The sequence below is a fragment of the Saccopteryx leptura genome, chromosome 10, assembly GCF_036850995.1.
Source record: "Saccopteryx leptura isolate mSacLep1 chromosome 10, mSacLep1_pri_phased_curated, whole genome shotgun sequence".
NCBI lineage: Eukaryota > Metazoa > Chordata > Mammalia > Chiroptera > Emballonuridae > Saccopteryx > Saccopteryx leptura.
In genome coordinates this window covers 51,902,779-51,915,254 of record NC_089512.1, presented here as the reverse complement: position 1 = coordinate 51,915,254, position 12,476 = coordinate 51,902,779, and the positions used below count along the sequence as shown (strand labels likewise).

At 40.0% G+C, this 12,476-nt stretch overlaps 1 protein-coding gene across 5 annotated transcripts in view; it reads right to left on the bottom strand.

Annotated features, from left to right (window-relative positions):
* Nucleotides 1-12,476, bottom strand: part of RAD18 (RAD18 E3 ubiquitin protein ligase) — a 152,588-nt gene that overhangs the window by 83,964 nt on the left and 56,148 nt on the right. For all 5 annotated transcript variants that reach the window (XM_066351063.1, XM_066351064.1, XM_066351066.1 and 2 more), the window contains 2 exons: nt 9,783-9,859; nt 8,117-8,177 (listed from right to left, as the gene is read on the bottom strand). In XM_066351063.1, the coding sequence (XP_066207160.1) occupies nt 8,117-8,177; nt 9,783-9,859 (138 nt within the window). The remainder of the gene's footprint in view (nt 1-8,116; nt 8,178-9,782; nt 9,860-12,476) is intronic.

Genomic DNA, 12,476 nt, shown 5'->3' with positions numbered 1-12,476 from the left:
GTCTCTCCAAATTTCATATGTTGAAGCACTAACCCCCCTACCCTTACCTCAGAACACGACCTTACTTGGAGACCTGTCTCCAAGTAAGAGTAATTTTACAGAGGTAATCAAGCAAAAACAAGGTTAGGGCGAGTCCTAATCCAATCAAGTTTTCATGAAAGGGGCGTGCAGACACACAGAGGGAAGGCAACGTGAAAAGACACAGGGAGAAGCCAAAGAGAGAGGCCTGGGACAGATCCTTCCCTCACTGCCCTCAGAAGGAACCAACCCTGCTCACAGTTTGACTTTGGACTTCCAGCCTCCAAAACTGAGACAATAAATGTCTATTATTTAAGCCTCCCAGTCTGTGGTACCTTTTTATTTTCAATTTTTTATTGATTTTAGAGAGGGAGGAAGGGAGAGGGGCAAGAGGGAGGATGGGCAGAGGGAGAGCAGGGAGGAGCATGGGGAGAAGGGGGTGGAGAGAAAGAGAGGAACACAGTTCTGACCCTACGTGTGCCCCAACTGGGGATTGAACTGGCAGCCCGTACGCTTCAGGACTATGCTCTAGTCTGAACAACTGAGCTGTACGGCCAGGGCAGTCTGTGGCACTTTGTTATGGCAGCCCCAGCACACTAAAACATATAGTTAGAAATTAATTAGAAATAATTACAAGTTAATTGCACAATAAACATGGGGCCATCCTATCAAAAATTTAAACTTTTAGACCCTTTCTTGTTTCATTTTTCTCTTTTTCATTTGTCACATTCTAAAATATTAGTAGAATATAAACTCCAAGAGTATAGGTTTTTTGTCTGTCTTGTTCATTCCTACATCCCCAGTACCTAGAAAGTGTCTTGCATATATTAGCAGTCAAAACGCTCACACTGAATGAACAAATGAAATAGTACTATGAAAAAATACAACATGATGTAAGTGCATATAAAGGGAGACCTTACCTTCCCTGGGAGACCACAGAGGTTTCCCATCAAAATTGCAATGAAGTTGCTTAACTGCTAGGAAAAGCTGATGAGGCCACAGAGGCAATGAAGAGAAGGAAACTATTCCAGACCAAGAGAGACGGGGTTAACAAAGGCACAGCAGCAGCAAAGAACTTGGTAAAGGATAACCAGAGTGGTCCGATCATCAGAAGTAAGGGAAAGAGACGAGGCAGGCGGTAAGCAAGAGCAGACCCAGGAAATGATAGGTCTCACATACTGAAAGGCCACTGGAAAATGTTTGATAATGGTGAGAGCAGCAAGACAGAAACAGTGTGATCAGAAGACTCACCAATTTTAAAAGACAATCTGGCTTCTGAGTATTAATGTCTCGAGAAGGTCAAAAGTAGATGGGGGTGACTAGTTAGGAAGCAATTGTTACTAGAACAGTGGCAGAGATAAGAAAAAGAAATAAAAAATCGGGAGCTAGAAGACAGAGATTGACAGAACATAATAAATTGAACATGTATAGGTCAGGAAAAGGAAAAATGTTATACGTGAAGCAGAAAAGACTAGAATGGCAAGATAGTTAATGACAACACTGCTGGAAGATGAAAGACAGTGAGAAAAAACCTTCAAGATGTGGAGGGGAAAATATTTTCAAACTAAAATTGTAAACCTAGTCAAACAATCAATCAATAGTAAAGATAGGTCCTGGCAACTTGGCTCAGTGGTAGAGTGTCGGTCCGGCATGCGGATGTCCCAGGCTTGATTTCCAGTCAGGGACACAAGAGAAGCAACCATCTGCTTCTCTACCCCCTCCCACTCCCCCTTCTCTCTCTCTCTCTCTTCTCTTCCCTCAGCCATAGCTCGATTGGTGTGAGCACATGGCTCCATGGAGTGTCCACCTCAGGCACTAAAAATAGCTTGGTTGCGAGCATGGCCCCAGATGAGCAGCCATCGGCCCCAGACGGAGGTTGTCAGGTGGATCCCAGTCAGGGTGCATGCAAGAGTCTGTCTCTCTATCTTCTCTCCTATCACTTGGAAAAAGAAGAAAAAAAGAAATAGTAAAGGTAATATTTCCAGTCATGTATGGTCTTAACCATGCACCCTTTCCTCAAGGAGATTCCTGAAAAGTGTATTCCATCAAAACAAGGAAAGAAAAGAGGCAGACATGGATGCTGAAATAAATGACATACAGTGGGGAGAGAGCACAATACTCAGAAGGCTGAGCACGAAATCCCAGGACAGCTGCCATGGAGCTGTCAGAGAGCACAGAGCAGAATGGACAGGACGACAGGGAGGAGGGCCCTGGGAAAATAAAGAGCTGATAAACACTCAAAGTGCTGAAATGTATTAGAAAGTGATATCCATTTCTGGGGGAAATTTTAGAGATAAATACTAGATAAGTAGAAAACTAAGCAATTCAAAGAAAATGATTACCGTAGTTTTTGCTCCATAAGACGCATTTTTCTCCCCAAAAGTAGAGGGGGAAATGCCCATGCGTCTTAGAGAGCAAAAAATACGAGTATTTATTAAATATTTTAACACATCATTTAGTTCAGAATATTTTTTTTCTTATTTTCCTCCTTAAAACCCTAGGTGTGTCTTATGGACACACCTACAGTAATTATATGAGAAATAGAATACTTTCCTGAAAGAAATTTTTAACAATAGTGGAGGAAAAAACGGTTTTCCCTCCAACCTTAGTTCTTTGCTGTGAACCCTATATCAAAATGCAGATTAACAAAAGAAAAACAAACAAGTTTATTAACATGCATACCTTACATATACATGGAAGCAAGATCCGGCTTAGAACACTGGCTTAAATACCACCTTGAGGTGCTCACTTTGGCAGCACACATAAATACTACCTTCAGATAACAAAAAAAAAAGTGTGTGAGAGGACAGTTAAGGGGAGCAGTCTAGGAAAAACCCTGTAAACAAGAGTGAATCAGCCTGGCCAGGCAACGGTGCAGCGGATAGAACATCAAACTGGGATGCAGAGGACACAGGTTCGAAACCTGACATCGCCAGCTTGAGCGTAGGCTCATCTGGTTTGAGCAGGGCTCATCAGCTTGAACTCAAGGTCTCTTCCTGGAGCAGGGGGTCACTCAGTCTGCTGTAGCCCCCCAGTCAAGGCACACATGAGAGGACAATCAATAAACTAGGGTGCTGCAACAAAGAATTGATGCTTCTCATCTCTCTCCCTTTGAGTCTGTCCCACTTTGTCTCTCTGTCACCAAAAAAAAAGTAAATCAGTGCTTTCTCCATTGATATGAAGACTAAAGAATCTCTAGAGACAGAGAGGGGAGGAAGAACAAATAACAATATAAATTTATGTCCTGCTTTTAGGTAAACGGGCAGGGGGTGCAGGAGCAAGAGAGCTTTTTTGTATCTGCTTCTTCTCAATTGCCTTCGGCTAAAAGTAATTAATCCCTATACCACAGAGGTATATTGTGGGGGTGGCATATTCTGCTATTCTTCATAACCACTATGTGTATGTTTCCTGGTTCAAAGCTGTAAACCAAGTGTCTAAATATTAAACTTACAAAAATTACGCCAATAATCACAGGATGGAAGGGAGACAAAGATAGGAGTCAGAATTGTATAAAAGGCCCTGGCCGGTTGGCTCAGCAGTAGAGCGTCGGCCTGGCGTGCAGAAGTCCCGGGTTCGATTCCCGGCCAGGGCACACAGGAGAAGCGCCCATCTGCTTCTCCACCCCTCCCCCTCTCCTTCCTCTCTGTCTCTCTCTTCCCCTCCCGCAGCCGAGGCTCCACTGGAGCAAAGATGGCCCGGGCGCTGGGGATGGCTCCTTGGCCTCTGCCTCAGGTGCTGGAGTGGCTCTGGTCGCAACAGAGCGACGCCCTGGAGGGGCAGAGCATCGCCCCCTGGTGGGCGTGCCGGGTGGATCCTGGTCGGGCGCATGCGGGAGTCTGTCTGACTGTCTCTCCCCGTTTCCAGCTTCAGAAAAATACAAAAAAAAAAGAAAGAAAGAATTGTATAAAAGAGCTAAATCTCAATTTTTCATATTGGGGCATTTACCGATTGATCAATCAATAGTTAACATAAGCCTGACCAAGCAGTGACGCAGTGGATAGAGCATTAGACTGGGATTTGGAGGATCTAGGTTCAAGAACCCGAGGTCGCCAGCTTGAGCACGGCCTCATCTGGTTTAAGCAAAGCTCACCAGCTTGGACCCAAGGTCACTGGCTTGAGAAAGGGGTTACTCGGTCTGCTGAAGGCCCACAGTCAAGGCACATATGAGAAAGCAATCAATGAACTAAGGTGTTGCAACGAATGATTGATGCTTCTCATCTCTCTCTGTTCCTGTCTGTCTGTCCCTGTCTATCCCTCTCTGACTCTCTGTCTCTGTAAAGTAAAAAAAAAAAGTTAACATAAAAAACTGAAACAGGCCCTGGCCGGTTGGCTCAGTGGTAGAGCGTCGGCCTGGCGTGCAGAAGTCCCGGGTTCAATTCCCGGCCAAGGCACACAGGAGAAGCGTCCATCTGCTTCTCTACCCCTCCCCCTCTCCTTCTTCTCTGTCTCTCTCTTCCCCTCCCGCAGCCAAGGCTCCATTGGAGCAAAGATGGCCCGGGCGCTGGGGATGGCTCCTTGGCCTCTGCCCCAGGCGCTAGAGTGGCTCTGGTCGCGGCAGAGCGACGCCCCAGAGGGGCAGAGCGTTGCCCCCTGGTGGGCGTGCCCTGTGGATCCCAGTCGGGTGCATGCGGGAGTCTGTCTTACTGTCTCTCCCCGTTTCTAGCTTCAGAAAAAAAAAAACAAAAAAAACCCCTGAAACAATTCAAGAAACAGAAGAACAATCTTTCCATAAAATAAAGATAATTACCAAAACAAAAAGCCCTAACAGTTGTTACCCCCAGGGAATGGGAATGAAGACAGGTTGATGGTGGAAGAAGGACAGTTTTGGCTTTGTAATAGTAAGCTGTGAAGAAATATGCTGATTTTTAAAACTATAGTTATTAATAAAAAATATTAATACAAATGTTTAAATGAGGAAGAGAAATCAGTAGTATATTTGGAGCCCAACACTAAATCTAAATGTGTGACTAAACTATAATAAAGCACTTAAGCTTTAGAAATTGAAATATGGAGGAAAAAAGGGCTTTTAGCAATAAGTAACTTTAAAAGGTTTTCAGCATAAGTAACTTCATTTAGTTTCTCTTCCATCTTAAACTCTAAATAACCCCGAAACTTACTTAGGTCTAAAACTCCCTACCCCTGGCCTTGAAGTTAGTTTTGCCAAATTGCAGATGTGTCAGGAGTGGGATGTAAATCCTAGAATGTTTAGAAATGTTTTTGTTAAGCATGTGAAACATTTATCACTACTATGTTATCATCTTCAGAGCTTATGATCTTAGTGTGTAAAAATATTTTCTTTAAATTGATCATAAAGATAAACATTGTAACAAGACAGTAAGATTTAATGAGCTTATTAGTGAGATTAATGAATATGTTTTATTGCTTTTGTACCATGCTTCGTTGAGCTCCCCCTCCTTCCCATACCCCAACACCAGTATGTGATTTTGTCTTTATTTTTTTTTTTTTTTTTTCTGCATTTTTCTGAAGCTGGAAACGAGGAGAGACAGTCAGACAGACTCCTGCATGCGCCCGACTGGGATCCACCCGGCACACCCACCAGGGGGCGACACTGCCCACCAGGGGGCGTCGCTCTGCCAAGACCAGAGACACTCTAGCGCCTGGGGCAGAGGCCAAGGAGCCATCCCCAGCGCCCGGGCCATCTTTGCTCCAATGGAGCCTTGCTGAGGGAGGGGAAGAGAGAGACAGAGAGGAAGGAGAGGGGGAGGGGTGGAGAAGCAGATGGGCGCTTCTCCTGTGTGCCCTGGCCGGGAATCGAACCCGGGACTTCTGCACACCAGGCCGACGCTCTACCACTGGCCAGGGCCTGATTTTGTCTTTAAAAGCTAGGCCCAAACTGTGTTCTGGGCGGCATGATTTGACTGACTTAGGTCTCCGTGCGGTCGCCAGCTTTAAAATAAACACTCCTTGCCTGACCAGGTGGTGGCACAGTGGATAGAACGTCGGACTGGGATGTGGAGGACCCAAGTTCAAGACCCCGAGGTCGCCAGCTTGAGCCCAAGGTTGCTGGCTCAAGCAAAGGGTCACTCGCTCTGCTGTAGCCCCCGGTCAAGGCACATATGAGAAAGCAATCAATGAACAACTAAGGAGCCGCAACAAAGAATTGATGTTTCTCATCTCTCTCCCTTCCTGTCTGTCTGTCCCTATCTGTCCCTCTCTCTGTCTCTGCCACAAAAAATAAATATAAAAAAATAAAAAATAAACACTCCTTAATTTGGTTACTTAATTGTGTGGCAAAACGACTGCTTCTTGCTGTTCCGATACAACAAAATACATCTGAGAGGTTGGTTTGTTTTTTAAGTATATACTGAGGTTTATTTTAGGGCTAAATCAATTAGTTCAACATGACATATTTAGTAAAGTTAAGCTTTTTAAAGATATTTAAATGGTGGGAGCAGATATTTTTATATTGTCTTGCCTGTGTCTAATCCGCTTCTTTCCTAGTGTGGCATATTTGTTAGATATCATTCTTTTCGTGATTTAAATTACTTTTTCTCCAGGTAATTTTTCTGGTTTCCTATTGTTACAGGCTTCAGTTATGCCAATTGAGTGATCATCTGATAGTGTTTATCTCCTGTCTCAAGAGATAGCCCACTTTGGCTTCCCAAAAGCTGACTAAGAAAATCACACCACACTGATCTTTCTAGAACTTTCACACAACTTCTAGAGCCTTGACTTTTGTTATTGAGCCTATGGTCCCTGAACAGTCTAGGCTCCTGTTCCTTCCCCAGTAAGGCACAGGCCATCACACCTACAGTGTGTCCGTGAAGTCATGGTGCACTTTTGACCGGTCACAGGAAAGCAACAAAAGATGATAGAAATGTGAAATCTGCACCAAATAAAAAGAAAACCCTCCCAGTTTCTGTAGGATGATGTGGCAGCATGTGCACATGCACAGATGATGACATAACACCGTGTATATAGACAGCGGAGCAGCCCACGGCCATGCCAGTCGAGATGTGGACGGTACAGAGGAAAGTTCAGTGTGTTCTGTGCTCGCTAAATTCAAATCCGTGACCAAAGTGCAATGTGAATACTGGTGCGTTTATAACGAAGCGCCACCACATAGGAATAACATGACTTGGTGGGATAAGCAGTTGAAGGAAACCTGCAGTTTGGTGGAGAAACCCTGTTCTGGTAGGCCATCAGTCAGTGATGAGTCTGTAGAGACTATACGGGATAGCTACCTAAGGAGCCCTAAAAAATCTGTGTGTGAGCCCACATCGAACTGCACTGAATAGGTATGAAACTAGGAGAGTTTTCCTTTTATTTGGTGCAGATTTCACATTTCTGTCGTCTTTTGTTGCTTTCCTGTGACCAGTCAAGAGTGCACCATGAATTTACAGACACACTGCACATCCCATGTCTATGTGCTACTTCATCCTCCCTACTCAAATACAGCACTACTCAATCTGCCCCTTTAAAGCTTAAGAACTGAAAAAACGGCCCTGGTCAGCAGTGCAGTGGATAGAACGGTATCTGAGAGCACCGGGGTCACCAGTTTGATCCTGGGGTCCTAGCCTGACCCTAAGGTCACATATGAGAAGCAATCAGTGGGGGCACAACTAACTGGAACAGCAAATTGATGCTTCTCTCTCCCCCTCTTTCTCTCAAATCAATAAATAAAAAACTGAAAAAAGAAAAAATTGTCGTAACAAAATTAATTGTTAATACCTAATAAAACAAAACTCTTTGGGGCATAAGTTTGCAAGCTCTAAGTGCTGAAATTCTTGATGGAAATACTGTCATTGAGTGGCTTGAAACAAGATGGGAAGTCAGAAATGTTTCCATTTTAATCCCACTTTCTTCTCACAAAGATGCTTTGAGAGCAGCTAATTAATATTTGCTAAGTGCTTAGTAATAAGCTCAAAGTAGAATGTTAGTCACAAATCAAAAAGCAGGTACATTGATACAGAAGAGGACACTGCCTGAGTAAACACAAGGAAAATCCAGCCTCTTATGTAATGTTCAAGAAGAGTTTATATCAAACATTAATATGAAAATTTATTTTAAAAATTTACTAAGACAAAACACTGCAATCCAAATTCTCTATATATAAAGAAAATATCACACAACTTACGGTATTTACTGTGAATTTCATCTATTTCCTTTTCTGTTTGGTTCTTTGTAAAAACCATTATCTAAAATAATCAAAAAATTCTTAATTAAAAATTCATTAAATGGCAAAAACAGAAATCAGTACTATAAACTTTGAAATCTCAAATGTGGCTGGAGTAAAATAACCTCTCATCTTTGTTTTATATAGACCTAGGAAAAAGAACCACTGTGAGCTTTTGACTACCATAAATAGTATGCATTTTACTCATTACTTATTTCTCATCAGTAGAAAATACAACATGGATACCACTAGAATATATAAAGTATTAATACAACAATCAAATTTCCAATTTTCAATACTTAATTTTTCACATTCATTAAAACAACAGGTAACACTTTAAACTATAAGACTGGAGACATTTAGCAGATCATTGGCATGGCAGATTGTTTGGATTCTGCTTTTCCAACCTAACTTTTTTAGATATGTAAGAAAAGTAATATGTAGAGAAAATACAAACTTATGTTTAAATTTCTAGTTCCACCTTTTAAAATCTAAGACCTAAAAGATTAGAAGTCTACTTGCATGATTTATTACAGTCTTCCTCTTATAGTTAGCATATAGGTAGTAATAAAATCAATAAAAATCTCAGTTTTTCTACTATCTGATTATAAATTCACTTCCCTAAGGTCATTATTTTCCTTACAAACACATTACTGATGATCTAAAACAAAAAAAAACCTATTAGAGAAATCTCAAAACACTTTGTTCATTGTCATAGTACACAGTGACTATTTTCTTCTTTGGCATCCTTTCCTTAAGTTTTGGGTCATCAAGCTAGAGAGGAAGGCAATAGTGAAGAATTTTAGGTCTCCCTGACCGGGCGGTGGCGCACTGGATGGAGCATCGAACTGGGATGCGGAGGACCCAGGTTCGAGACACTAAGATTGCCAGCTTGAGCGTGGGCTCATCTGGTTTGAGCAAAGCTCACCAGCTTGGACCCAAGGTTGCTGGCTTGAGCAAGGGGTTACTCGGTCTGCTGAAGGCCCATGGTCAAGGCACATATGAGAAAGCAATCAATGAACAACTAAGGTGTCGCAACGAAAAACTGATGATTGATGCTTCTCATCTCTCTCCATTCCTGTCTGTCTGTCCCTATCTATCCCTCTCTCTGTCTCTGTAAAAAAAAAAAAAAAAAAAAAGAATTTTAGGTCTATGATTCTCTCAATAAGCTCAATCCTCATAAACTCCTACAATTACTTAATTTCTCAATCTGTATAATCAAGAAGTACAGAATGCTAGTGCTAAAAAGGGATCTTAGAGATCATCAAGTTCAACCCGAGTTTTACAGATGAAGTTGGTCGGGCCACAGGGTGAAATAGCTTACCAAATGCCAGCAACAGAGACAGGACAAATGTAAAGGCTACCAGATATACAGGCATATGCTTTTCCTACGGACTCTAACTCATTAATAAACTCTACTTCTGATTGCATTTTGTGCTAGAAGACTGCTAAATATGATAGAATTTTGTGCTAAAAATGAGCTCCAGGTAAATCATAATATATTAAATGGAAATGTGTTCTACTACATTTTCCATTGCACTGATGTAATACAGGTTTTAATTTTAGTAGGGTATTCAACTTTTCTCTCCTTTATTTCTGCCCAGTACTAAGATAGACTACAACATACATTTTCATGGAGTTTACTTGCTTCAAGACGCATCCTAGTCTTCTCCATATTTTCAATTTCTTGAACTATTTCAGCAGCTGTTAAAGACATACAACCAATGTTAATTACATGGTTTTGCTCCTTCTACTATGGTCATGAAAGTTGTTAACAATGAAACTAGGTGTTGGGTATAAACTCCCTGTCCCATTTTTTATTATTTTTCTGTAAGTCTAAAATTATTTCAAAATAAAAGGTTAAAAACAGTTAAAACACTGAACTCTGTATATATACGAACAGTTTAAAATATAACCATAAAAATACAGTAAAGTCACTGTGTTCTTTCCTCTGAATTTAAATAGCAGTCTCAATGGCATATGACAATTAATTTATTTGGGTGAATTCAATTCTTAGGGGATATCCACTCAAACTCCAATACACTAAATATGGTACAACAAGCTACTATTTACAGAAAGACAAAGGTCTACAAATACCAGGGAGAAATGGGCTTGCCTCAGATTTACTTACCAATCACAAACATCAGAGATTTGGAATACATTCTGTTACATACATAAATGACTTGGAATGCAAATAGCATTGAAGTTGTCAGCATTATTTTTCTGCCTCCAACATCAACATGTTAAAACTTAAAAAACATATGGTATAGAATAAAAATCTGCAATCCCCTACACCAGTGGTTTTCAAATGCCAGTAAGCCAGAAATTCCGTGCCAGTTCGCAAAAGAGTTACACCGTGATGTCATATGAAGATTATAAGTCCAGTGGACGAGCAGTTGGAAAACCACTGCTCTAAGGCACCTGTCTTTTCTTAGATTTCAGGCTAGTTGGTTGCCCTATGATTAGCTCTGATTGATTCAAGAAAAGTTACAGTGTTATAGATTATCCAACCTTTGGGAGTGATATTATATCCAGATCTCTACATCATAGAAAAACTCAGAAGTCTACCTGAAAGATTTAAGTCCCTAAATTGTATCCAATGCTAATATAGTTTTCTTTAATACCTTAGGCGAGAGTATACCAGATGTTCCCTATCTTAAATGATACTTCTACTAATGGACTGGATAGAATACAAGTGGTCCCTTTCTTGTTATACCACGATGCTAAATTTTTGCCGGCTGTTCATGCTCACAGAGATCAGTGCTTGCACTGTCTCTACTGGTTTGATATTAGGGAAGCAAAAGGCACCTCCCAGTGTACCTTTTATCTAAAACAAACTCTAAATTGAGGTAATTGCATTCTTTAATGATTCTCTTGGGGATTACAGGTTTTGTAAAAAAAAAAAAAAAACCACCAAAAACTTTAAAATGGGAATTATATTAAATGTATATAAAAGTAGAGTGAAGAGTGTGATTCCCCTTCATATACTTATTTTCAACCTTACACAATACTGAACTACTATGTGTCACTTTTATTTACATGGCTCCCTCCCATGGTTACTGTAAACAAATTCCAGACATAGTATCTTTTTGTGTACAAATGTGTGTACTAACATACATGTTATAGATACCCCAGAAAAAGAAGAGGGAGAAGAAATATTTGAAGACCTAATGACTAGAATTTGCCTAATATAATGAAAAAAAACAAACCACAAATGCAAGAAGCTCAAAGAACATCAAGCAGGATAAATAAAAAACAAAATTACAACATACATATACACAGACACACAGAAAACCTGATAGCCAGTCCAAGAAAAGTGGTATATTACACATACACATACACACACACACACACACACACACAGCATTACATTATGCTTCTCATCAAAAACTATTTAAGCCAGAAGACAATGGAGTGACTCATTTATAGTGTTGGGATAAAAACCTTACCAATACAGAATTCTATATTGCTGAAAATATTTTTCAAAAGTAAAAGAGAAATAAAAATTTTCTGAGACAAAAATTGAGAAAATGTATCATTAACAGACCTGTACTGCAAAATGTCTTAAAGTTCTTCAAGCAGAAAAAATATAAAACCAGAAACTTGTCTCTGTAACAAAAAAGAGTGCTATAAATAGTAAAAATAAAGGTAATTATTCTTATTTTTAACTAACTGGATGTTTAAAGGAAACACAATAGCACTGTGATGTTAATAGCCTATGTAAATATGTAAAATCCATGACAGCAATAGCACAAAGAATTAGGAATTGGATATAAACTGTTGTAAGGTTCTCACACTATAAGTGAAGCAGTATATTACTTAAAGGTAGACTGTGAAAAATTAAAGGTACATACTACAAACTGTAGGGGGACAATTAAAACTTTTTGAAATATAAGCAAAATATGCCAATAGTAAAAATAAGATGTAATAAAAATATTCAATCCAAAGACAGTAAAAAAAAGGTAAAATGAACAAAAAGTATGTAAAACAAACAGAAAACTAGCCATATGTTAAGATTAAAGCCAACTGTATCGTAATTACATTAAATGTAAATGTTCTAAAAGCACCAATAAGAGACAGAATGAAGAGTGGATAAAAAATAAAGACCACACTACATGATTTCAACAGAGGGATCATTTTAAATAAAAGGCATACCTAAGTCAAAATAAGGAATGGAAAGAGGTGTATTATACAAATACTAATTTTAAAAAACCTGGAATAGCTATATTAATATGAGGTATAAGAGACTTCAGAGGACTGAACATTACAGGAATAAAGTGGGAAATTATATAAAGAGGTCAATTCATCAAGAACATATAAA